The sequence below is a fragment of the Manacus vitellinus genome, unplaced genomic scaffold, assembly GCF_001715985.3.
Source record: "Manacus vitellinus isolate BGI_N305 unplaced genomic scaffold, ASM171598v3 scaffold_0_pilon, whole genome shotgun sequence".
In the NCBI taxonomy this organism is placed as follows: Eukaryota; Metazoa; Chordata; class Aves; order Passeriformes; family Pipridae; genus Manacus; species Manacus vitellinus.
In genome coordinates, this window is record NW_021938789.1 from 38,817,968 (window position 1) to 38,844,634 (window position 26,667).

The 26,667-nt window shown below is 38.2% G+C and overlaps 1 protein-coding gene across 1 annotated transcript in view; it reads left to right on the plus strand.

The window, feature by feature from the left end:
* FBXW7 (F-box and WD repeat domain containing 7) overlaps positions 1 to 26,667 on the plus strand; it is a 174,717-nt gene that overhangs the window by 56,649 nt on the left and 91,401 nt on the right. The window contains exon 2 of the mRNA XM_008933165.2: positions 17,320 to 17,877. Coding sequence (XP_008931413.2) covers positions 17,389 to 17,877 — 489 coding nt within the window. The 5' untranslated portion in view covers positions 17,320 to 17,388. The remainder of the gene's footprint in view (positions 1 to 17,319; positions 17,878 to 26,667) is intronic.

The window sequence follows — 26,667 nt, forward strand, 5'->3', positions numbered from 1 at the left end:
ACATTTTAATGCATTTACAACTTGTTCTCTGATTAAATAAGAGATGTAGTAGCAGTTCATCTCTGCATATCATTTGTATGGTGCTTGGGATTTATGAGATGCGTGTTATGTTTCAAACTTTGTACTCGAACTTGATAGGTTGTAGATGCCAGACACTTTCTAAGACTATGGTTCATATGCTTTGTTGACTTTTGATGGGTCTTATCCACTTAGGGAAGCTGTGAAACAGAACAGACCATGAATCTGAAGTGAGCTTTTACTAAAGTCCCAGGTGGATGTGACAAGGCTGCAGTGGACATTTAGTTCAGGTTCATCTGGGCCAACCACAGGTTATGGCTGCGTGCTGCCTGCCCCATTCCCCTGAAGGAGATTGTCCACGTCTCTAATCTGTTTGTGGAACTGCTCGTGCGAGTGCTGCCTAATCTATTTCAGGCAAAACGAATCTGCTTAGCTGAGAATTTAAACTTGTAATCTAACCTGGCTCATTCTGACTGAAGCGGATTAGTGATGCTTATGTACGCAGGTACGCCAGGAGATCTGGTTGGATGCAGAGATAAGCAGGTGGGGTGTGGGAGGCTGAACTATGCCTCAGGAAGAGTGTATACATGCCTATCTACACTCCTATTCTTTCCAAAAGTTTTTTTAAATAGCTTATTTTAATGTGTCAGGAAGTCTACTTTGAAATCAAAATAAATCTTGTGCAGAATAAGCATGCTGGGGTGCTTGCTGAACACTTGTTTTCTATTAGCTGCAAGTCTTTACCTATTTTAAGCTTAATATGTGGCTGCTCTGTTTCAATTTTCTCTCTTAATTCAATGATTTGGTATTTCCCTATGATGCTTGCTGTAGTCCTTTTATATCTCTAGGTGTAAAGTTCAACTAATAGTTCAGTTTACACTGGAATTGTATGCACACAACTACAAAGGAAAAAGACCGATTAAATGATCTTTCAAAAATATCTGTTAAAAGACAGCTGTCAGACTTTTGAAGTTGATTTATTATATTTTAAAAAAGTCCTGCTAGAAAATCTGCTGAAGCTTTCTTTCATTTTTCTAAGAGATGTTACCAAGTTCTGTTGCATAACTAAGAGAATTTCTGTGCAAGCTCATAAAAATCTCATGCTTTTTTGAGGTTAGTAATGTGAATTCTACTAAGTCAACCATTTGTTGTTGATGGATGGTGCCTGCATCTGACCTGCTAAGTATTTCCAGGCTGGGGTATTGTTGTGGGGTAAAAAGTGTTTTCCCCTGGAGTTAAAAAAGTGGTAACCCCCAAGGGGGTGGTGTTCTTGGTGCAGGGCCCAATCAGAAACTACATTTCGCTCCTTTGAAATCAACATATTATAACAGACCGGAAAAGAAGGGAGATGACATAGATAGAAGAGAGGTAGCCGTGGCTTGAGACACATGTTAGAGCTGAGGGGCCAGAGAACCCTGCTGGGGGCCAAGGCCCCCAGCCGAGACTACGGGAGACCCGGTGTAGTGTTAAAACTGGACTGGGTGCTGTGGTCAAAGGCTGGGGGAGTTTCTCCACTGTGAGCAGCAGAAGATGCTGAGAAGGCGGCAGAGGCAGCGCTGAGTAGAGAACTATGGCCAAGAGCCAAAAGAGAGAGCAAGCAGCGAGATGGCACATAACCAGGCTGAGAGACGCAGAGATGAACTGCAAGGAGGGAAAGCTGGCAACAGAGTAGAGAAAACAGAGACTGTTTTGGGGGTAAGACTGCATTACCTTCCCAAAACCCTGAGACCTCCTAGAAAGGAAGGGTGGGCTTCCAAACTCTTAGGGAGTCCCGAAATGCAGCAGCACCGAAGAGAAGAGCTGAGAAGCTCAGAGACGTTCTGAAGCTGGATCAGGATGGGCAGAAGGAATGCAGGGGAAGTGACCTTGCCACCCCTGCTGCTGCCATGTTGGCAGCTGAGACAGAGCAAAGGAGCTCTGGTAGAACACTTGGGGCAAAGACTGAACTGAGAGCTGCCCTAAATGTTCTGACTCAGGAGGAGCTTGAATCCCCTGAGGAAGGGACTTTCACAAAGATGCCCTGCACTTCATGATATGACGTGGTGAGGCGAGCCTGTCCCTGCTATCGCAGTCCACGGGAGAGAGAGACCTTCGGTTGGAGCCGAAGGGCTGAGGGGTGAGAGGAGACCCCCCTTGTGTTGTAATGGAGAGAGAGAGAGAGAGATTCCAGCTACGACAACTCCAACTATGACTGCTGCTTTGAAGAGGAGAGACACTGCTGCCCTGAAAGTGGAAAGGATCTTTTCTTCTTCCCTTCTGAACTTTTATTGGAGGGAAAGGAGATTTGATCTAATGTAAATGTATTGCTTTACCATAGGAGAGTTAGAATTGTGTATGTAATGTATTATAGTATTTATTTGTGTAAGTAATAACTGTAATATAATTCCCTTCACCCCATACTGAGTCTTGTGTTATGTCTGAAAAACCCTCTCACACTGAAACAAATTGTAGGAGGGAGGCTTGGACTTGGAAATTGGATTTTTGAGGGTCTCAAACCACGACAGGTATAGATGATGTCGCACTTACTGTCCAATCTCTGTTCCTTCACCAGTGGCAGGAAGACCTAGTATTGTCCAGCCTGCTGTCCTGCTACTGTGAGCTGAACCTTTTCTAGATGTTAGGACTCTTCAGAAAAAGTGTTCTGAATGCTTTCTCTCTTTTAAATTTATCACCTGGGGCTGAATAGACTGGGGATCAGACTTTTAAGTTACCACCTCCTGTCCATTTATCACAGGTCGTGTAAAACAAACCCAGATCTGTTGAGTTCAGAATTTTTTCTGGTGAGCCCTAATGCTGAAAGTGGCAGATGTTGCTCTCTGGGACAGTTCCAACTCCCAAGCCAGAAGTGCAGCAGGCTTGTTTTCCTGAGCCACCTCTCCTGCCTACCCCCCTCGAGACTCAAAAATCAAGGAATGCAAGGCTAATTATGCAGTCTGTGAAAAGTGGATTTGGGCCAGAAGTTCCAAGAAGAACCACAATAAATTTACACAGATCAGTATTTTTAAAACAGTCAGTTCCTCGACAGAGAAGTGAATGTTGAGTGCAGGAGCTGCTGCTGAGAACAGCCGCATTCCTGAAACAGTTGGTGCCCGCAGTGTCAAAGTAGTCATTTAACATATTGAAAAAAGATACCAGAAGCACCTAAAAGAGCTTGGGGTTTTCCGGTCAATGCTAACCCATGAAGATGAGATGTCTTGAAAACATATACTTGGTCTCAGTAATGTCTGAGGAGTAAGTACAGGTCTGTAAACCCCATTGGTGCCATTACCCCATGTTAACTGCAATACCTTTGAGAATGTCTATGAACTCTGTTGGAATGGATTTCAGTAGATAAACCCTGCACTACTAAAAGTAGAAAATATATTTTTGCTAGGCTTCGATAAAAATCTATGAGGAATGTCACCAGGAAATTAAAGCATTTCTTAGAGCCTAGTTTCTTTCCAGGATTCTTACTGGAGAAAAAAAATTTATGTGCTAGATATTTCCCAGGTGTTGAGATGATAGGAATGGAAATGTAAATACCTTACAAAGTTCAGCTATATTTTTGTTACCATTTTACACTTTATACCCAGTCATTGCTTCAGTTGAGCAAATAGCTGACTTCTATGTCCTGATGACTGAAAAGTGATTTCTGAACTTTGGATGGAATGGTACCATTTGTTAATCATCCATGCAGCTGAGAACATGGAAGCCCATGTGTGGATTATAAAAAAGTTAAGATAGACACAGACTTGAAGGCTATGAGGCTGTGGACTTCACATTGCCTGCATGGTTTGTACTACATTCTCTTTTCCACAGTGGAGGACTGGACCTTTTGAAAAGTTGAGCTGTTTAGTGAGAGAGCCTTACAGTTACTAAAAGTCCTTTTGGGCTGCTGCAGTGAATGTGGTTACTCTAAGGTCCATTTTGCAGCCTTCAAGTTATTTCACGGGACATAACCTAATCGGCCAGGTTTTCCAGTAAGAACAAATATAAATGCCCTGTTTTGATGGTGCTGTTGCTACCAACAACCAATGTATTATTCAGAAAGTCATGTAATTTGGCATTCTGTCAGTACAAACAGTTGGAGTGAAATACCACTGTTTGCTGCTGGACTGTTCCACACATCACTTTTACATAGTAGTGATAAAACAACATTCTGAATTAGCTGGATAATGGCCTCAAAATTTGGATTAAATCAGTTATTTTACAAGGTGCTTTTTTTAACATCTTTTCTATGTTAGAAAACAACTAACCCAACAATGTGCCTTGTGTGATCAGTGCACCCAGAGTTCTGTTCTTTTGTGTCAGTAAGGTTTGACTTTTCCCTTGCCTATTGTGTTGTGGGTCCTTGTGGCACATAGGAGAGAAACCATCTTGTCTTGCCGATTGGTGCTTTGGATTTCTACCTGTTACCAGCAGTCTAGCAAATTTCTCTTTCTGAATATCAGCACTTCACTGGGATCTGAGCAGTTTCATCTACTCACTTCCAAAACGTGCTGGTCTCCAAGATCCACAAGGTGTGTCATAGCAGCTGACCTGGCGTACAGCTGACCTTTGTGAAACGCTGTACACCTCATGTGTAGCATGAGGGCAGACCAGCTTTGGATGGGGAGTACTGCAGTCAGTATAGATCACTATAGATGGTGCTGTTTAGCACTGCTGTCCCAGAAAGATAAAGGTCACTCTTCACCTACATGAATCTGCACTGACAATGCCCTTGAAAAATCAGGAATGTATCTTTGCACCTTTAGTGTAGGCCAGTCTACATTCCTGATTTATCCAGCACCAGCAACACCATGTGAGTTAGAGGAAACTGGTGAGATAAAATTTATTTGTATATTTTTTTCTGGAATGGGTTAGGGGACACACAGTTAATTTTGGGGAAGCTCCACTGAAAATGTCCTGTGGCAGAGCAGTAATAGCATCTTGAATGACATTAGTCTCTGAAAAGAATCTCCACAACCTGTTTTTAATCCATTCAAATTACGATCCCAACTTCTAAATTTAAGGTTTTTTATATTTGTACAGTCTGTATCAGTATCTCTTTTAAGTTGGTAGTTCAGGTAAATAACTTGATTGTTAATTGTGTATGTGGTCAAGTGGTTTTCTGAATTGGACTCAGCTCTTTTTACTGCTTGTAGTCACATTACTTTTCCCTGGTAGGAAAGGGTTATAGAGCTGAAACATAGAATATTTAGAGTTGATGGCTATGTAAAATTTGTAAGAAAGTTTGAATGCCTGCCTGACATTAATATTTTAGGCCACCTTACATTCTTATGTAGGCACCTATTTTTTCTTCTGGTCATGCAGATACAAAAAATTACTTTCCTAGTCCCAGAAATAATTTGGGCAAAGAAATTTTATGTTTCCATCGGTTGTTAGTCAGATACCCTGCTGCTAAACCTGCTGCTTAATCAGTTGCTGAAATAAGAGTCTCAGAGACCCATTTTAAGGACACTAAATCAATAACAATAATTGCAACCATTTCCATTTCTCCAGTGGAGCCTGCTAAGAGGCTGTTTGGGACAGGGCCAGATTCCTTTAGACAGGTTGGGATATCATCTTCCTTCAAACCTGTCACTCTCACATGCTGTTTGTCAGCAAGTGCCTTGTTGTTCTGCAAGGTCAAATTTTAAATCTACTGTTGTAAAGCTTCTCTGTGACACAGAGAACATAACACTTATGAACCAATGTGTGGTAGGAAGTGTTCTGGAGATGGGAGGTTAACGAGAAAGCATTTACTGGTTTTTTATACCATGTGGAGAATGTAATTGTTGGTTGGTTTATTTTTTTGCTTTTAAGTGAGACATCAAAAAAGGGAATTTGTTCTGTGTTGTGCTGGTATGTGATCTTGTTTTACTTATGTCTTTCTACTGCTGAAAATGCTGAGAATGCAGACAAACCCATTTATTGAGAGATTTCAGCAAGTCCGGTAAATGCTGCTGTTGTGTTTCTTTTTGTATTTCTTGCTTTTATAAAAAAGTGCAGGTCAAAGACTCCTCCTTATCTGATGTTGATGCAAAGGCATTTAACGTATTCATTGACTAGCTTTGGAAGAAAGTACAATTCAGAGTTCATCTTTGAAAATATGGCATTCAAAATGGAGACAATATAGACCAGTGGATACTGCACAAATCCGATTGAAGGTACACAGCTGAACAATTTATAAGATATGAATTGGGATTGCAGACAGATAGGCATTCTTCATAAAATATGCATTACTCCTTGTTCTTTTAGAGCAACCTCACAGCAATAAGACTGAGCTGTAGTTTTTCCCACCAAAATGGTAAAATGCACTAGTGTTAATATCTTGTGTTGTTTTCTACCTCAATCTGACCCCAGCTACCTTTTCTTATCTCACAAATTCAGTTTATAACTGGTGAATCAAACACAAACAAGAAATGTCTTTGTCTTTATTATATTACAGCCTTTTACTCCTGTCTGCTTTAACAGTACTGATAAAATTACTTCATTGTTTTCACCCTAGCAATTAGGGCTACATCACCTCAATGTGATTAGGGCTCAATCACCGAATCACAGAATGAGTCAGGTTGGAAGGGACCATAGTGGGTCATGTGGTCCAACCTCCCTGCTCAGGCAGGGTCATCCTGGGACACATTGCACAGAATTGCATCCAGAGAGTTCTTGAATATCTCCAGTGAGATTGACTCCACAACCTCTCTGGGCAATCTGTTCTACAGTCACCTGCACAGTAATGAAGTTCTTCCTCATATTCAGGTGGAATTTCCTGTGCATCTGTTTCTGCCCATTGCCTCTTGTCCTGTTGCTCGGCATCAAGAAGAGCCTGGCTCCATCCTCTCAACACCCTCCCTTCAGATACTTATAGACACTGATGAGCTCCACTCTCAGTTATCTCTTCTTGAGGTTGAATAGACCTCGCTTCCTCAACCTTTCCTCATAAGAGAGATGCTCCAGTCTCCTCATCATCATTGTTGCCCTTCGCCGGACTGCTCCAGGAGCTCCATGTCTCTCTTGTACTGAGGAGCCCAGAACTGGGCACAGCACTCCAGATGTGTCCTCACCAGGGCTGAGTAGAGGGGCAGGATCACCTCCCTCGACCTGCTGGCAGTGGTCGTCCTAACACACCCAGGTCTTGCCTATTCTTTAAAAAAAGTCTGAAGAACAACTACAAATAGGAAATTAAAATAAAAATTTTGGGCAGTAGCCTGGAATAAGCATTGTCCACTGTGGATCTTGAGGTAAAAATTGTTGTTGACAGCTTGGAAAGACTTTGGGGCTTCATTCTTTTTCTCTTGTTTCTTGTCGTCTCGTATGCTTGAAATAATATAGAACGACTGGGAATTTTAAAAAAGTTAAAGAAAAAAGTGTAATATCTGAATAAAGAGATGGCTATTTAATCTTGGTAGGATATTCTTTATTTTTACAATAACCTTATAATTATTTTTAGGGGGTTAGTCTGATGCAGAAGCCTGCAACTGAACAGAATAGTGAGATTTGGAATTTTCATGGCATAACCTGCATTGCTTCTCCATTACTTCATTAGTCATTATTAAGAGGCTTGAAAATACTGTTCTGTGCCTTGAAGCTTCTTGAGAATAAAGGCAGTTGACTATTCTTGCTGATTAGAGGTAGTATAAGAGCTGCTTGAAAAGGGGACACTTACTTTAAACTGGTTTTAGTCGTTCAAAGAAAAACATTCTTAAAGAGTAGCCATGGTTTTTGATTCTCACTTTCCTCAGCTTCAATCCTGCTGTCTTCTTTTTAGCCACTAGAATGCTTTTGTGTGTTGTCATTCCACATTAGAGGACTCTAATCTCAAATAGCTTTGAGATAGGGAACAGTTTAGTACTTGGTGTTAATTTCCTGCCCTTCCTTCCATTTCAGTATAACGGAATTGAATTTAAATTCAACTAAATTTAGCTGCTATTTGTCCTCGAGGTCTATTCCCCCAGTTCAGTTAAAGATGACCTTTTTTGGTCCATCTTTTCTGCCATGTGTTCTAAGTTGATTTTTTTTATATATGTGTGTATCTGCTCTTCTGTGTGTCTGCCTGTTTGTGCTGCAGCTCAGCAGCATTTGAGTTGTAGTTTTAGTCCAAGAAATTGTGCCACCGTTTTGCCAGAAGCTGACACCAGCCATATGGTAAAATTGCAATTCAGTATCAGTAAACCCCTTAATTTCGGAAAATGTACCCAGAATTACTTTTATGATTAGTGGACAGGAAAGAAACCAAGACAGAGAAGTCACTTGGGTACTTTAGAAATCACTTTGAGGTTTTCAGACAAACATCTTAATGGCAATGTTCTTGCTGCCAAATGTTCTTTTGCTTTTGCCTTCGGAATAGTTTGCATTAATAATGAGCAACTCTGCTTGGAAGTTATTCATGTGTTGCTCTGATGATACAACTTTGTAAAGCAGCGCCAGGCTGGGTGACAGACTGTGTGAACAAGTACATAAAGTGGTTCAACATACCCTACTGCTAAGGCCTGTAGGTTTTCCATTGGAAGTGCATTCCAGCCCCAGGGCCACATTCAGCAATATTGTGGATGCTGAAGAAAAATGTATATTAAGACCATTTTGGACATACAATGCTAGCCTGTATTTTAAGCCTGGTAGTTGTACTATCCCTCTTCATAATAGATACACATGCAATACAGTATTTCTCTATGAAAAAGGATCACGAATCCTCTTACAGTGCAAAAGGAGACTAAACACTCCTTAAAACTTAACAGATTTGGATAATTTGAGGTTGGAATTCACCCTTCTTTTCAACAAGTAAGTAAACTAAGGTTGTGAGTCTGTGGTAGTTAGCGCTTTCCAAGCTGGCTTGAAATCTCCATGGTACTAAGCATTGTTCTACTTTCTACATGTGCCTGTCTGTCCCCAGACCAGACCACCTATATTCTCTATAACAGAAGTCCTTGGGGTCAGTTTTACAGCATCATCAACAGCACTGCATACAGGGAGCTCCCCAGCTGCCCAGAGCAACAACTGCTGAGGATGTCTTTATGTAGCTCAAGGCCTTTCATCCATAGGAAAGGAGTCTGAGGAGAAATAAGGCTTTCTAGTAGTGAACTTCAGTTAAGCCATGCTGGAGTGTTACTGTGTTGTGGAAAACTCTCCCGAGTTAACACACACTGAATTATAGGTACCAACAGTAGGAACTGGAAACCTCAACTATGAAGTCTAAAACAATCATTCAGTAACATTTATTTTAAGTAAACAGGAAATGTGATTACTGTACAGAAATAACTCCGTTCTTCCCAGCTATCTAGGCGAACAGTGATTTTATCTAATAGACAAGAAGTAATATCTGATCACTAAATGCTGAAATGAGAAAAATCCAAATGGAATTAACTATGATGATAATTACTCACTGTAATAGCTTACTAGGAAGATAGTAAATTCATCACCACTTTAAGTCTTAAATTAGAAATACACTCCATCTTAGTTTAACACACACATTTAACAACTGCAGAACATGCAGCACAAGTGCAACTACCAGAGCATGGTTGGCTGACTGTCTCTCCCTGGAAATATACACAAACAAGAGCTGCTGTCACCTCCTCTCTGCTCCCACAGTGGCGCAGAGGCAAAAAGTATTACCAAAGTGCTGGCTAAAACCTGCCTAGTTTCAGTGCAGACTTGATGATTCTGTTTGTACATTCCTAGCCTTTGCTAAGTAGCCATGCAACTGCATCTTTAAATTTGAAGGAAATATAATAAAGGGCCTGCCTAATTTTCTAAATTGAGAATTTTTCAGCCCTGGTGCTTCTCAAGTAATGTACCTAAAGATACTGGGTTTCTGTTGCTGGAAGTATGATCTAATGTTTGCTTTTGGCAGGAAACTCTTCCTTTCTTAGTATGCACAGAAAGTATAGTTTACATGAGACTGAAATATTAACAGATAGAAATGTGCTGTTCTAAATTGAGCAAACAAGAATGCTTGCACTGTATGGATAGCAATAGTAGTATAGGCCTCCTGTAGTAATCTAATTTGTGGGGAAAAAATAAGAAGGTATTCATTACTTATGCAAGGTAAGAATTTTTTATTTGGAGAGGTAAAAATTTTTATATAAGAACCCAAGTAATGATACAGTTGTCCAAGTGGAAAGGTTAAGATGATGTAATTGAAAACTGTGTGCTTTACTTTTGTACCACAGAGATCCTTTCAATGAGAAAATAGACACTGCTTGATACTAAGTGAAGCACGCAGGATTATATGGAGAACTTGCCTGTTTTGTTTTCAATACTTGTTGGAAAACTTGGCACCCTTTAAATAACTCAAAGCTTTTTTACTGCTTTCCTTTTTCTGAGGAAAAGGGGAGAGAAGCCTTTCGTTAGTTTCATATGATAGTTAACTTGTCACATTTTAAAGCTTAATTATTTTTCTTTAAAAAGTTGTTAGTGAAAAGACAAACCAACCATCTTCTGTATAACAGTTATTAATATAAATACTAAAAATAACATAATTATTTATATGAACATAGTAAGGTCAGCCATAATACTCATCTCCTCCTGCTGTGGATTGTTGTCCCCTATGATATCTTTCAAGAAATGTAAATGATTTTATTCTAAATTGTATCCATTCAGTTGATGAAAACATAACAACGCAGAATTAAAAATAAGGACTAATTTTTGTAATTTTTCCTGTTAGTTTTCACTTTCAGGGAGCTAGAGATATGAACAGGGTTCGTGATATATAGACTTGAGCTCCCCACTTCTACAATAACACTGTACTGGTATGTTAATAACTTGTCTGTTGGGATATGGCTTTGAGGAAAATGAGTTATTTTTATTATTATTTTTAATACAGCTTTCTTATTACTATATGATGGAGGCTTTCAACCATTTCCTTATGGGTCACTTTCACGTTTCCCTCTTATCGCTACCCCATCTTTGCCACAGCATCTCACAGTAATTCACATTTTCTTATGTGTCAAATTTTAAGGTAAAAACATAACTTCTGTAAGACATTATTCACTGATTATTTGCTGTGATATTTTTCTTCTTTTTGAAACAAGGAAAATGCAGGCATGTTTTGAAACACTTCAAATACAAGAATTGAGGTAATTAATTACTTATGGACAGATGTTTACAGAAAAAAAAATTTCCCTGTTTTTCTCTTCCTGTTATGTGTTGATTGCCTTAATTAGGACATCAGGTCTCTAATAATATATTTTATAGCATGGTTCTTTGTGCTAGAGCATTAAAAACTGCTCCAACTTCAACTCAGATTATCCCATCTCTTAACCAGAGCAGTCCTTGTTTTGAGAATGCACAAAGAGTGAAGAAAAGTCCTCTGGCTTAAAGCATTAAGACTTGATGCTCCTCTTGCTATTGCCAAGAGAATCTGTTGAATCCATTTGAGCTGTAATACATCCAGGTTCTGTATTTGTTGTGTGTGTCTGAACTTTGCTGGTGGTTGTGTTGCTCATGGGAATGGGATGAATCTGTGTCTGCCCTACCTGTACACAGCAAGGAAGCGTATTGCACCTTTTGCAGCTTTTCCCACTCTGCCCACAGTCACTATCTGTGAGGGTTAAGTGAACCCATTTCAAAGAGGTTGGGCTTTTACAGCAGTGGCTGCAAAGAGTTTTGTTCAGCTGCATACTCGTACAATACGTCATTTGTTTCTGAATGAAGACTTGACATGAAAAGTTAATGTTCTGTGAGGATGTTAAATGTGCAGAAATGGAGATCATGTGGAAACTCTATGGAAAAAATAAATTTAAAGAGAAGAATTGATAGATCCTTAAAATGAAATAATTTATTTTTACACTAACAGGACTAAACCCTTTTGAACAGAAAATGTTATCTTTGATTTAGCAGTTGAGTTTTAAAGAGGATTTGGACATCTGCAGATGGAAATCTATATGTGAATATAGCTGAAAGTCAGAAGAATGCAATCTGAATGCTGGACTCTTGTCTTTTTAGTGATATAAAATATCTTGATGTGTATAAAATAATTAGACATGATCATATATATTTTACCATAGTCTGAAGATTAAGTATGTGACCACTTGTAGCTCAGACTGTTTCTTCTAAACTCTTGCAACTCTTGCTCATAAAAGGTATATTCATTTTTCTTCTATCTCTGATATTTCCTTATCATGCCACTTAGCTTAAGTACTGCTAAATAGGTGTAAAATCGTTTACTCATTTTCTAAAGTCCTTTTTGTATTCTTGTTCTCTAGTGGATTTTGTGTGCTATTTTGTATTTCATCCTATATTAAATACTTCACATATATGTGCCAGAAGAGGTAGGATTATAGGTCCTCCATACTCCTTTGTCTTTTGTGCTGAGAGTTAAAACAGAGTTTTCTTTTTAATGGCTTCTGTGTGTTTGTCCCCATGGCTGATAGCATGGGACATGGCTCTGTCATACCCTCACCACTCACATATCATCAGCTATTGTCTTTCTTCCAAATCTATTCATTTTCTATGGGGAATGAATCAGAACAGATCTGTGTTTGAAACTCTAAAGTAGCACTGAAGGCCAAAGGGAACTGGGAGACTGAGGCCTGGGATTAAAGGAGAGGTGTTCAGAGGCAGTCCTGGGAGGAAGAAGTAAGTTTGGATGATGAAATAGGAAGAGAAAGGGTAAGGTCTGTTGAAATAGGATTGAGGGGTTGATAGAAGCAAGTGAACAGGAGGGAGAGACATCTTACAGTAGACCGTGTGCGGTGGGAAAACTGCAAATGCCTTTGTTCAGAAACATATTTAGGAGGAGAGGTCAGGACACCAGGACTTGATGAAAAGCTTCAGAAGGTAGATGCAAAGTTGGGGCTGGATTTCAACAGGGAGGGGGATAATTAAAACTGGCCACAAAAGAAGATTACACACAACTGGACCTAAATAAATTTACGTGGGAAACTTTGTGTTTTTTTAAAATTTAATGAATACTAAATCTATTTTTTGTGTGCTGTCAGATTTATGTTTGACATAAGTAAGTAATTAGAGGAGCACTTTCTTTTAGAGTTTGTTGCTCTGATCGCTTTGCACTGAATAAACAACATGAATTGATTGTTGAAGTATCTTGAGATAGTGAAAAAAGGAGCAGGATAATTTTTAATACAACAGAAAAGTTACGTGTGCTGCTCTATGAAGTGTTGGCAAAGCTTTTCTGAGAGGTTAATAGTGAAGCAGAAGCAGAGAATCTTTGTAGCTGCTATTTTGTTCTGGAGCTTGGAACCAAGTAGTTTATAATTTTTTTAAAAAACAATGTGTACTTGTAGAATGACATGCATTGTTACTGATGTATTTTATTTTGAAGAAAAGTTATTGAAAGTTTTTAAAGCTGTATTTCAGTCTTGTTCTAATCAACATTTTGCTTACTCATGAGGGCCTAGCTTTAAGTTACCAATGCACCACTGTCTGTCTTGGGCATAGTGTTCTTATAAGGATCTTATATTTATTTTTTTTCAGAAGGTAGATTGGGATGTTGAAATGAAATCATGGGAGATCCTTAACTTGGGGTGGGATGTTCCTTTTTTACTTTCTTTCATCTCAATTCAGTATTACTTAGTTATATATCATGGTAAAATATGAGGTATATTAATAAGTTAGGATTTAATCAAGTATCTATAGAAGTTTTTGTGTTAGTCCAATTGTCTTTGTCTACTAAATCTGTAATCTCAAAAGATTTGTTCTAGGAGTATCCACTACCCATAAACCATGTTGTGACTGTAACCATTCTGTCTTTTCAATAATTGCGGTGGTGATCAGTACTAGCATGATTTAGGTTAGTATCCAACTCAATCTAACTCACTAGTTTCAAAGTTAATTCTTTAAAACCTTTTCAAGATCTGTTACATTTTGTTAAAAAACAAGCCCTACCACCTCCAACCCCCACCTCTCCACACTCAACTCATTTCCTTTTTTTTTCTTAGGAGTTTCAAGTGATAAAAAAGGAATAATAAAAATCAGTAGGACTGATGGAAATTTCCAGATTTTCCCATAGTTATGTGGTTTTACAGGTTAAAAATATTTAAAAACTTTTTATCTGTGTTAGCAGGATAAAGATATTTCGACACTAGAGCAAGAAGTGAAGTGGTCATCTTCTCAGTACAGGGTGCCACCTGTTGTGGCAGATAACCTTCAGGAGTTCTCCCTATAGTTTTCCAGTGTTGATTGGCAATTCTTACAGGTGGTTTTGAGCAGCTGTTGTTCATGTTTATTTTCATAACCTATCTCCTGTGAAAATTTAATGGATAAAGTTGAAGAATTCTGGTTAAGCAGCATTTAGTATTCAGTATAGGTGTGGGGTGCATTCAGCCTTCAACAGAGGTGGGAAATGCATTTATCAGTTCTTAAGTTAGCAGTTCAACGAGTCTGGGGACTTACACTTTCCTTAGGGATTCTTTGCCTTCTGCTTTCCCCTACTTTCCCCCTCAGTTGACTGCAAGTGTTAAGAAGCTTACTTGGGAGTTGCCAAGTTAGACTTATTGACCAAGTTTAATGAGTTTTACATGTTTACGCAAAGCCTTACCACTGCACTGCAATGTTTAGGTGTTTGTCTAAAAAAGTTTCTTTGAGGTTTGAGGCAGGTAGGAAAAACAGTGGATCTGCTGGGATTTAGCTGATTTGTGTCATTTTGGTCTCTGACCATGTAAATGAAGGAGGCACTATAGCTAAAAACACAGCATTTCAGTTCTCTGGAAGTTAATTTGTAAATACACTTCTTCCTGCAAAATAGTAATAATCCTGTCTTATTCCTTATCTACCTTATATATGGAAATGATTGCATCTTGTGTATTAGCTGACAGTAGTTAATTCTGAAAGCACTTACATGACAGAAGGCAGCTTTAATGTTTTAAATCTCTCAGATAATGTGCATCCATCTGTTCTTTAGCAAATGCATCACCTCTCTGCATACTGATGATTTCTGATGTAGCACTGCTTGTAATTAAATTTTGATAATGTATTTTTACAGGTTTCTTGAAAAACCAAGTTAAGTTAATTCATGCAAATGCAGAGTAAATGGAAGTCACTTATGACTGAAGCTAATTTCATGAATTGATGGTCACTCAAAAATGCAGGAATAATTAAAAATTTATAATAGTACTAGTGTACGTTCATTTTTTTAATTGGCTGGAATTTTATTTGGGTATAACAGTAACAACAGTGATATTTTTGTCACTTAAACATTTAGCAGATTCTTGCATTTGATTACTTAAGTGTTTCAATGCTGACCTTTTATGTCTGTTGCTTACAGATACAGATTGAAAGTATGTATTAAATTATTGAAACAAATGCAGCATTTGCAGTTTTATCAAGTACATCCTAAACCAATAATTGATGCATATATAATGCTGCTGATACTGAAAAAATGCAATTAAAACTTTTAAGCTTCGTTCATGGCTACTTAGAGAATCGTTTGTGGTGAAAGCTAAAATTGCTAGATTGTGACAATGTAAGCCTCTTGTTCAATCTCTTTTTTTTTTTTTACTTTTTAATTACTGATTTTTACATTATTTAATACTTCAAAATTTCCAAGACTTTTCTCTTTTCATGAGAAAAGAAGATTGTAGAGTTGTCTTGTTCATAATGCCTAAACTGTGTCGCAAGTCTGATAAATAGGTTGTATTAATGTCAGATTATATATGCAACTGAATTTGACATTTGTTGAAATGTTGTTATTAAACATCACTCCAATATGCTAAGGTTTCTGGGTTTTGGGGAAAAATGTTAAGTGAAAACATTTCTCTTACAGCACACTCTTTGTGGCATCTTTCTCAAGTGCAGCTTACTGCATATAGAAAATGAAACACATTCACTTTTGATGCCTCTTGAACATAAGAACAGAGACATTAGCTTTTGGTTTGGGTTATGTGCCCTAAGTGTCCTAATGCTTTTCTTCCACTGGTGAAAACAAGTCAGCACATTCCATTGAATGTATGCAGCTTAATTGCCTTTTAGTATTAGCTTCTCCTTCACTGATTGGAGCTAATCACTAATGGATGCTTTCTTTGGACACAATATTTCAGCTTTTGACCTTATAAGGTTTTATTTGGGGGAATTGTCATCTAGGTAGATATGTAGAAACTTGAGAACCATGTCTTTGGGTTATAAGTAATGTTTCCCTGAGGAAGACAGGTGCAGAGAGTTACAGAATTCCAACTATTAATCCACCTCAGAGCAAGACTAGAAAAACATCTGTAAATACGTTTCTGTGGCTTTCATGATACAACACACTGAAAATTTTCATAGAACTATGATTTCTGATATTTTGTCCCTACTTATCAATAAGATGAATGTTTTTACCATTGTCATGAAGCAAAGGTGGCTCTACACACGATGACAAAGTTACTTGTTTTCTCTTTGCACACTTTTTCATGGGCAGCCTGTGTATGTACAGTGAATTTGATTACTTGTTGAGTTCATGTCCAACTTCACCTACTCAACACATTGCTTGAATCTAGGGAAACTGCAGTCTGGATGCACCAGCCTCAAAGGCTGTATATGTATAGCTGGAAATCTAATATCAAATTTAAGAACTAATTAGTATGTATTATACCCCTCTGTTCTTATATATCGCTTGGATGAACATGTGCAGCTGAATATGTGGATAATTTGGAAATTGCATTAGTATTTTTCAGTTTCTATTAATATGCACCTAAATTTAGCCTCTGTAACTTCTGAGAGTCTCATTTAACAATTATTGTAGCTTCTTAGAGTTTTACTGCTAACGGTGATTTTTTTTCCAGATGAGGTGTATGCCATTTCTGGGCCACATGGGCTGGTTAGTCTGCTTCTGACCACTGGGCATCTCTGTGGCCAGCTTAAGAGTCGGCAGTGATAAGGCTGTATTCTTTAATTGGTGTTCTCTTTTTTATTTATCTGAAAGAAAATTAGAGTGATGAGAAATGAAACTTTCAATTATACCTGAAAATATGCCTGCTCTTAATGCGTAAGCCCAATAACAGTTCACTTGTGAGTAATATATAAAGTCTGTAATCAAATGAGAAGGAAAATAAATGCCATTGGAAATTATCTGTGTCCAATTAGACAGTAATTTCACATACTTGAATCTTCTGTTAACATGAATGCTAATGGTTCTCGTGGATTCTCTAGGAGGGCAAGTAGTTCCTCTGAATTTTGCAGAATCTAGTGCTTACAGAGACCATTAGACTGTTTGACAGAAGAAATAACTCTCTTGCTAGAAAGTTGCCTGCAGTTTGTTTGGGTTTTTCTAGTTGTGTGTCAAGTAGAAATTATTCCTTGTTTCCTGGAATTTGAAGTTGTCAGGAATAATACAATGAAATAGGTTTTTACTGCTTTATCTAATTAAAGAACTAACTTCTGTAATTTTCCACTTTTTCTTTATCTCCTTAGAATGTGAAAGCATTTGCATCTTCAGATAGCCTAGCCAAGGTCCAAGAAGTAGCAAGCTGGCTTTTGGAAATGAATCAGGAACTGCTCTCTGTGGGCAGCAAGAGGCGACGAACTGGTGGATCTCTTCGAGGTAATGCTTCCTCAAGCCAAGTAGATGAGGAGCAGATGAATCGAGTCGTAGAAGAGGAAGAGCAGCAGCAAAGACGACAACAAGAGGAGCAGCACATTGGGAGGAATGGAGAGATAGGAGGAGAAGAACCTGGATTTGATGACAGGCATGAGTCTCAGCAGGAACAGTTAGAAGAAAATAATAATAGACTTATTACAGTGGATGAAGAATCCACGTGTAATCAAGAGGAAGATGATGATGAACATACTGGTGATCAAGAGGAGGAGGTGGAAGAGGAGGAGGAAATGGATCAGGAGAGTGATGATTTTGATCAGTCTGATGACAGCAGTAGAGAAGATGAACATGCTAACAGTAACAGTGTCACAAATTCCAATAGCCTCATGGACTTGCCCATTCACCAGTCATCTCCATTCTACATGAAGACAAAGGTGAGAAGCTACTTTTTTTTTTTTGCGTTCTTCAGCCTAATTAACTTCAGATTTTGGAAAAAAAATTGCATATTTAACATAAATTAAAGTTTTACAATGAAACAAAGGTTTTACTTCCTAAAGAGATTATGATGAAGAATTTATGTAGTCCACAAAAACTATGCTGTTTTAACTGTTAGTAATCAAATTATTTGCATGCATTTGACGTGAGTAAATACCCCTGTGCATTTTAAGGAATAGAACTCTTGATGGCTATGTTCAGAAGACTAAGGTGTTTTTTTATAAATATTTTTACATAAGATCTTCCTGGCATTTTTTATATTTTCTTTCTCCAAGCAGGCAAGAAGGAAGGTAAGAAATCATACATATGAGGCATTCTGTGAGAAGATCTGGTTCATTTAGATAAAAACATTGTAATGGAAAAAAAGGTTGGAAAACCGTGAAACAGAAAGTTTTTGCTTCCATCCAGGTTCTAGTGAATTTGTGGACAAAATACATGTTAAAAAAAGTGTGTTAGGCAGTCATTAAGTTACATAATGTCTACTTGTGAGGACCTTGTAAATTGTGTGCTGATGGTTGAGAACTTGTGATTTGCAATAAGAATCTGGAAATTAACTTTCATATTTTTATTTCTACTTACATACTCTAACGTTTTACATTAAAGTGAAAGGTTTTGGTGTATTGGCTGCAGTGTACGTTAGTAGTTCGCTATATTTTCCAAATTCGTCAGGAAGGAGAATTTCCATTAACTCAGCAGCAGCAAAAACTGAAAGAATAATGAAAGCAGTGATACTTACTAATAAGAAAGAGGAGCAGGCTAGTGTACTTCTGGAAGAATGTTGTTCCTAAGCCTGTGTACTAATTTCTTTTGTTTAATCATTCATTGGTAATAGAACACCTAACTTCCTCTCATCATTCAAAAAACAAAACCCCCTCAAATTTTTTAATTTTCCTTAAAAAAAAAATAATTAAAACCTGATGTAAAACAAAACAAAATAATAAAAAAGTCAGTTAACGTAGGTTAACAGGTTGAGTATGAGCAAAAACATACAGAGATGGATAATCAGAATTGAAGAGGCACCTGAACAGGTAAATAGGTTAAACATTTGCTTCTGGGATCTGCAGCAATATGTTTTTGTTAATAGCATTAGTATGCAATTCACTTGAATGTTTAAAGTATCAGAACTAACATCTTTGAATTTTGAAAAGTCATAATGTTTTCGCATGAGTTTTTAGTAAATTATATAATTTTATATCTATAATTCTAGTCCTCAAGGTACTGAAGTATATGCTTTCTAATTTGGAGTGAAATACTACCATATTTCATATCACTGGATTGGCTTTTTATAACTGAAATTATTGTTTTTATTTCACTGTATTGGTTTTGTTGGATTTAGTATGATTTATTGAGTATCATATGTCCAGTTTTGACAATATTTAATGCAGGAAATTCTTACACTCAAAAATATATTTTTAAGTCTTTGAATTGGAAACTTGTCAAAGTGCTTTGTAAATAGCTGCACTCAAATTATGTACAGACAGAGCAGAGCATAATTTTTGGTGGTGGTCAGTTCTGAAGCTTTTTTTATTGTCTTCAATGCTGAATGCAAGTTTTGTCTTTCTTTTTTTAATGCATATTTGACACAAACTGAGACAAGCTGGTTTAGCCTGAAGGAAGCCCTCTGAAAGATATGCACAATTTCTATGTGGCCTGATAGTTGCTCTGTGTATTGTTTTGATGCAGCGCTAGTCATTTTTGTCTGTGCTCTGTCCCCAGGCTATGCTTCTGCAAGAATTGTTGGGGAGCCAGGTAGCAAACCCTATTTAGGAATTGTTCTTGATTCATGGTGCAGCTCTGTTTTAGGTAGTTTTAACTCTGTACCTGAAGGATCAGCACAGGTTAGAAAACTGCTTGAGCTGGCACTGCTCTAGGTCATGATTACACAGTAAAACTGATAATGCAACATTAATGTTGCCAATTCATTAATAAACCGACATTTAACCACAGGAACGCATTCTGTGTTAAGAAGTTTTATGGAAATATATCTATGCAAGCATGAATCAATTACCAGAGTCAAAATAAGCACGACTAATTGATATGCTACTTTTGAGAAGAAAAAGGAGTGTTAGTAGACTCATCAGCTGTATTTACGAGTGATTTTGGGTTCTACCTGTTGAAGATTAGACTCATCCTAAGAGATTCAAACCTGGTAGACTTATTTTTAGCATTTCAGATATGTTTCTTATCATATGTATTTTAGTATGGTCTCCTAACTCTGGCTGAATTACCTTGCTGTGTACTATACTCTGTGAAACTTGCTTTGTGCCACCACTATGGGCAGTGATGGCTGAATCCCCTAGTTGATGTTTGTGTGTTAGATGTAAACCTGGCTCCTCAGCAGGCATTCCCAGTGCAGCACAGTTTGGTCTTCTTGTATATATGAGGAGCACACTTTCATGACTACACAATACCAAGAGATACCAAGTGATACTCAACAAAATAGCAACTGCTACTGCCATAGGTGTCGTTACGCAGCTCATCTTAACTTTTGGATATATTTGTTCTTTTTCCTTCTACTTTTTACTCCTTTCCTCATAAACTACTGAGTAAAGTTTCTCTCTAATCTGACTTTCTTTTGCTTATTGGCCTGCAGAATCCTGTGTGGTTAAGGAAGGAAATGTTCGTTTCCTGCATAACACCACAATGTACCCTGCTTGAGTTTGCTGCCTGTCACCTGGGCTTCCACTTGGCAGCAGCAAGCTCTCTGTGTTTTACCTGATAAACTTAATCAGAGGCATAAGCCCCATGTATTTATATAAAAACACATTTTATAGATACATTTTCTGTAATGTTTATATAGTATATATAAAATGATATAAAAATGTTTTCCTCATAATACCTCTCTGTGCAAATAACTGAGATAATTGCTGCCATCATGTTGTGAAAATGTTATGACAAGGGCGAGTGCACTTGAAATGAGAAGGCCAGTGGTTCACGAGAGTCTTCATTGCATTCACCAGCAACACCCAGCCATCCAGAAGGATCCTTGTGGTTACCTGTTATGATTTCCTGCATAAAATGTTAGGCTGCTCTGTATTGATTTATATTTTTAGAAAATGTCACTGTTTGAAAACAGGAAACAGTTCAGCAAGGAAAATCTATCTCATGCCTAGGTTTAATGCTTTTTGTTATCGTCGGTGTTTAAACTTCTGCACCTTTGCTCTGCTTTCTTCCTGTCATCTGACATTTTTGACCATTACAATTTTATTATTTTCATATTGTATTGAAGAGCTGTTTAACAAATGTGGGTTTTTTTCCTGCATACATAAAACAAACAATGTCTTCCCTGAAAGGTGTCTTAAATGTAAATAATACAGACACTGTGTCCATTGGCCATATTTTTTCCATTTTTTGTTCCTGTTATGATTCCTGTTGGTTTCTGAACACTCTCTCTGATTGGGGAACACCCATCTTGAATTGTAGATATCTTTATATCTTGATAAGCAATCTGGATGAGGGATTGAGTGCACCCTCAGTCAGTTTGCAGATGACACCAAGCTGAGTGGGAGTGTTGATCTGTTGGAGGACAGGAAGGCTCCATAGAGGGATCAGGACAAGCTGGGTCCATGGGCTGAGGCCAGTTGTATGAGGTTCAACAAGACCAGGTGCTGGATCTTGCTCTTGGCTCACATCAGCCATATACAGTGCCACAGGCTGAGAACACAGAGTGGCTGGAAAGCTTCTCAGTAGAAAAGGACCTGGAGGTTCTGCTTGCCAGCAGCTGAACATGAGCCAGCAGTGTGCCCAGGTGGCCAAGAAGGCCAATGGCATCCTGGGCTGTATCAGCAATAGTGTGGCCAGCAGGATCAGGGCAGTGATTGTCCCTCTGTACTCGGCACTGGTGAGGCCACACCTCAAATCCTGTGCTCAGCTTTGGGTCCCTCATTACAAGAAGGACATTGAGGTGCTGGAGTGTGTCCAGAGAAGGGCAACAAAGCTGGTGAAGGATCTGGAGCACAAATCCGTATGAGGAGTGGCTGAGGGAGCTGGGGTTGTTTAGCCTGAAGAAAAAGGAGGCTCGGAGAGGACCCTATTGCTCTCTACAAGTTCCTGAATGGAGGCAGTAGTCTGATGCAGGTTGGTCTCTTCCCCCTGGTAACAAGTGACAGGACGAGAGGAAATGGCCTCAAGTTGCACTAGGGGAGGTTTAGATTGAATATTAGGAAATACTTCTTCAGGGAAAGGGTTGTCAAACACTGGAATTGACTCCCCTGGAAAGTGGGATGTACCACTTACCCCTGGATGTACCACTTAGGGGCATGGTTTAGTGTTGGACTTGGTAGTGTTAGATTACTGGCTGGACTGGATGTTAGAGGTCTTTTCCAACCTAAAGGATTCTGTGATATCAGAACTGAGATTAAAACTCAGTGGCAACTGCACCAATAGTTAAAATTTGTTTATGCAATATATTTACCCATTTATATATCACATTATTCCATGCATTGAGATTCAGTGTTTGACTGATTTGTTTGACTGATTCAAGCCTTTTTCAGAGAGCTTTCTGTTCTATAAGGTTGGTCTGTGTCCTTTGTACCTACACATGAGAATTGACACTTGGTTGTATAGAGGGTTTATTTTTCAGTGGTTTTTGTATTTGTGTGGAAGGATAGCATTAATTTTTTATACTGAGGAAACGTAAGATTGCACTCGGCAGTTTGTACAGAGTGAAGTGAAAAGGGACTCCCCTATAAAAGTTTGCAGTTATTGTCAGCATTATTAATAGACTAGAAGGGATAGGGGAAAATTAAGCATGGTTACAGAACTACTGATCCTTGGAAGCACATTTTTGTTTTGTGTACAGGCAGTACATGCAATTGAGAGAAGGTTGCAATACTGTAGATGGGGGTGGTTTGTAAGTGTGTGTTAATCTTTTTCTCCTCTGAGCAGCAGAGGGGGCTGCTATTGCTTTGCTGCAGTCCCATGCAGACTTGTACAGTGTTGCTTTGCAAAGATTTTCCTTGGTCCTGCAGCTAAAAGCCTGAAGCATGTTTTTTAAGTGTAGGGAATAAATATAACTGGAACAGGAGGTCTCAGGACTGTTTATTGGTCAAGAAATCTGTTTCCACTATAGAAAATGATGCAGGAATATTTTCTTTAAAAGAATAAGTATTAAACTTGGCTTGTATGATTGAGAATGCAATGTATAGTTCTCTGCTCTGAGTGCTTTCCCAGGAGAAAGAGAAAAACTTCATACTACAAAACTTTAATCTGTATTTTTTGTGGGGATCACGTGTAAGGTATGTAAATTCTTCATGCCTTTCATCTCCAGAATTGCCTAACAGTTAATGCTAAAAGAATTTTAAGCTAAATAATAAATTTGCCTAAAGATGTGTCAGAAAGGCTACATTTTAAGAATTGTTCTAATTGTTAAAAAAAAAAAGGGGGGGGAACCCCCCAAAAAGCAGTGGCAATTTAATTTTTTTTCATATTGCTTCTTCCTGGGATTCTTCTTTTTAATTGAAACTTCTTTCACATCACTCTCTTTTAAAGCTCAGCAACTGGCAAATTTTCTCCTCCCTTGGTTATTCTGAACTACAGCACTAGAGTACAATGATTTAAGATAAGTAAATGATGGAGGATAAACTGTAAATGGTCTTTACATTTATTTAGTCTTGTTCAACTTATTAATGAGTGACTGGATGAAGGGAGAGAGTACACCCTCAGGAAGTTTGATGATGATACCAAACTGGAAGGTGTGGCTGATACAGCAGCAGGCTGTGCTGCCATTTAGAAAGACCTGGACAGGCTGGAGAGTTGGGCAGAGAGGAATCTAACAAAGTTCAACAAAGGCAAATGCAGGGTCCTGCACCTGGGGAAGAAGAACCCCTGCACCATCACAGGCTGCTGGAAAGAAGCTTTGTGGAGAAGGACCCGGGGTCCTGGTGGACTACAAGCTATCCACGAGCCAGCAAGCTGACCAAGAGGCCAGTGGTGTCCTGCATGCATTAGGAAGAGCATTGTGAGCAGGTCACGGGAGGTGATCCTGTCTCTCTACTCAGCCCTAGTGAAGCCTCATCTGGAGTGCTGTGTCCAGTGCTGGGCTTCTCAGTACAAGAGAGACATGGAACCCCTGGAGTGGGTCCAGTGGACTGGATGAAGAGACTGGGGCATCTCTCTTAGGAGGAAAGGCTGAGGGAACTGGGCCTTTTCAGCCTTAAGAAGACATAATTGTAGAAGAGGGGATCTTATCTATGCATACAAGTACTTTAAGGGCAGGTGTCCAGAGGCTGGGACCAGACTCCTTTCAGTGGTACCCAGTGGCAGAATAAGGAGTAACCTGCTCCAGGTGAATCTGCTTTAGCAGAGAATTGGACTAGATGATCTCCAGATGTACCTTCCAACCAATCTATGATTCATTCTGTGATTTAGAACTGCCAGTCATAATTACTTTTGCATTACCACGAGTTTAGTTATTTTCAAGCAAGTTTTGCTGTTTCAGAATATATTTTCTTTTTACTTTTCCAATACAGAGCCTTATTTTTGTAATGGACGGTAATCACATCAGAAATATTCATACTTGGAGATGAATATAAATCAACAGTTTTAACCTTTGATTTATTTCTCATTTATATACTCTACAGTTTAGTGCTAATGATTCCAAGCATGCAGGATCATTTGGAAAGGTTATGCAACTGTCATTAAGATGTAGTTTGTTAAATATTAGAGCATCCATGGAAGGAATGCAGATTTTCCATTTCTCTGTAGATAGCAAGGTTCTTGCCCATCAGTACTAACCTGCAGCATGCTTTACTATAAATATCAATGCTTTGTTTGAAAAATACTACTTAAATGCTGTGGTTTTACTTGGCTGTGTTAAGTTATGGTTTAATTTGCTGCCCAAAGGCTTGCAGGGGTCTAGCTGTACTTTTGTCATTTCTAAGTAGAATTGTTCCTACATCTTCACTTGCAGATAAAACTGGTATTAAATTATTGCTGCTCTGCTAATTTTCCCTACTTTGTAAGTGGATCTTGAAGCTTGCTAGTAGATATGTGGGCTCTACTCTATGAGTAATGTGGTTATTCCTCGTAGAGTTTGTTGCTTATCTAAGAACTTGGCTATCTAGTTCAGCTTTCTCATGCAAAGTTCTTGAAATATTTAGTAATTAAATTTGACTGTTATGTTAAAATGTCGCAGTCAAATTGCAAGAATTTATTCTATAATAAATTCTGGTGTTTTTTTTTTCCTTTATGAAGGGTGTCTTACCACTTTTCAGTATGATTTTTACAAATATTACAACAGAATTAAAGGACAGTGATAATATATAATTAGTGAAGAAAGTGTGTATAGAGAGTCTGTGAAGGAAGACAAGTACTTTAACAGAAAACATTGATTCTGACAGTTTGTGTCATAGTTTGGACTACAAAATTCTATTTAATAAGTAGATTTTAATTAATTTTCTGTTTTCCCTTCACTGCAGAAAGATGCATTTTTTATTTTTTTTTAAAGGTGGAAAGAGGTAATGCTGATTTAGCTTCTTGTTACAGAGAGTGCTTACTAGACTGAAGTCCTAGCTGAGTAAGATATAAGCAATTTTCTACTTCTGTGCCAATAATTGAGGTCAGTCTTTAAACTCCAGTCAAGGGATTTACGTCAACTAGCCACACTGGAAAATAAACCTACAGAGCTTTGCATTGTGCCGGTTTTCTCTGTAGAGGTATTTGTCAATATATAATTGCACCTTTGCAGTGAAGCCTACATCTCAGTGTACACCTTCCATCTCCTGGTGGTTCTTACCGGAAACGTCCAGTAGTTTCTCCTGAACATATGTGTAATTCTTTTGTAGCTCTAGTGGTTGGCTGTTCACAGATAAATTTACGGCAGTACCCTAAAGCAGAAAAGATACCAGCCACCTTGGGAGGGGGGGCCAGAAACCGACTGAAATATTTGAATTGTCCTTTCATTGCTTGGCTAATGCATTGCTCCCTAAAGGTAAATATTGGAAAGGTTCTTGCCCATGTTATTCAAACTGCTATATCGGTTTACTTTGTGTAGAATAAATTAAATTGATGCCTTCAGGATAATTACATGAAGCATGTCTTGTTGTCACATACTTTTTTGTAGGCTTTGAAATTAGTGTTGGTTAGGCACCTACGTGGTTTTTGCTCTGCGTCTTTTTCTCAAAATGAGAATTAGTGTGCCTGGTTTTTTTTTAAGAAAAAGAAATCAAAATTGCAGTAGTGCTATTTCAACTCACCAATTATATGACAAAAACATTATGAAGTAGAAATCATGAAAACGTGCTTCAGAATCCCTTCAGTATGCTTACTCTGTTGGATGTATGGCTTGTCTAACAAATATATTTGAGAGCTCTGCCCTACTTAAATATATAATTTTTTTCCTAGTGTTGTTCTTGACTGTATGGGACATGCTGTTGCCTGATGTGATCATTAGCCTGAATATCTCCAGTCTGTAGTAATACAGCTGTATTTACTTGAGCGTTTATCAGTGGATGCTGTTGCTCTAGGTGTCTGTTTTAAGCTGCTTCTCTTTTTGGAGCTTATCTGAAGTTGGTATTAGAAGTTATAAAACTTGATGCAAGTGGTGAATCAAAGTGTGGAGAAAGGAAAACTTTTGCTGGTGAGTTAGTTTTCGGTTTTGTTGACGCCGCCCTTCCCCAATGGTTGTTGTTAAATATTCTTTTGACTGTGAATTTAAAGTATATATTTAAGAAATATGAGTTATGGTTAGGAAATTTCTTTCATTTTCTGAAGTTTATACTTATAAAGTT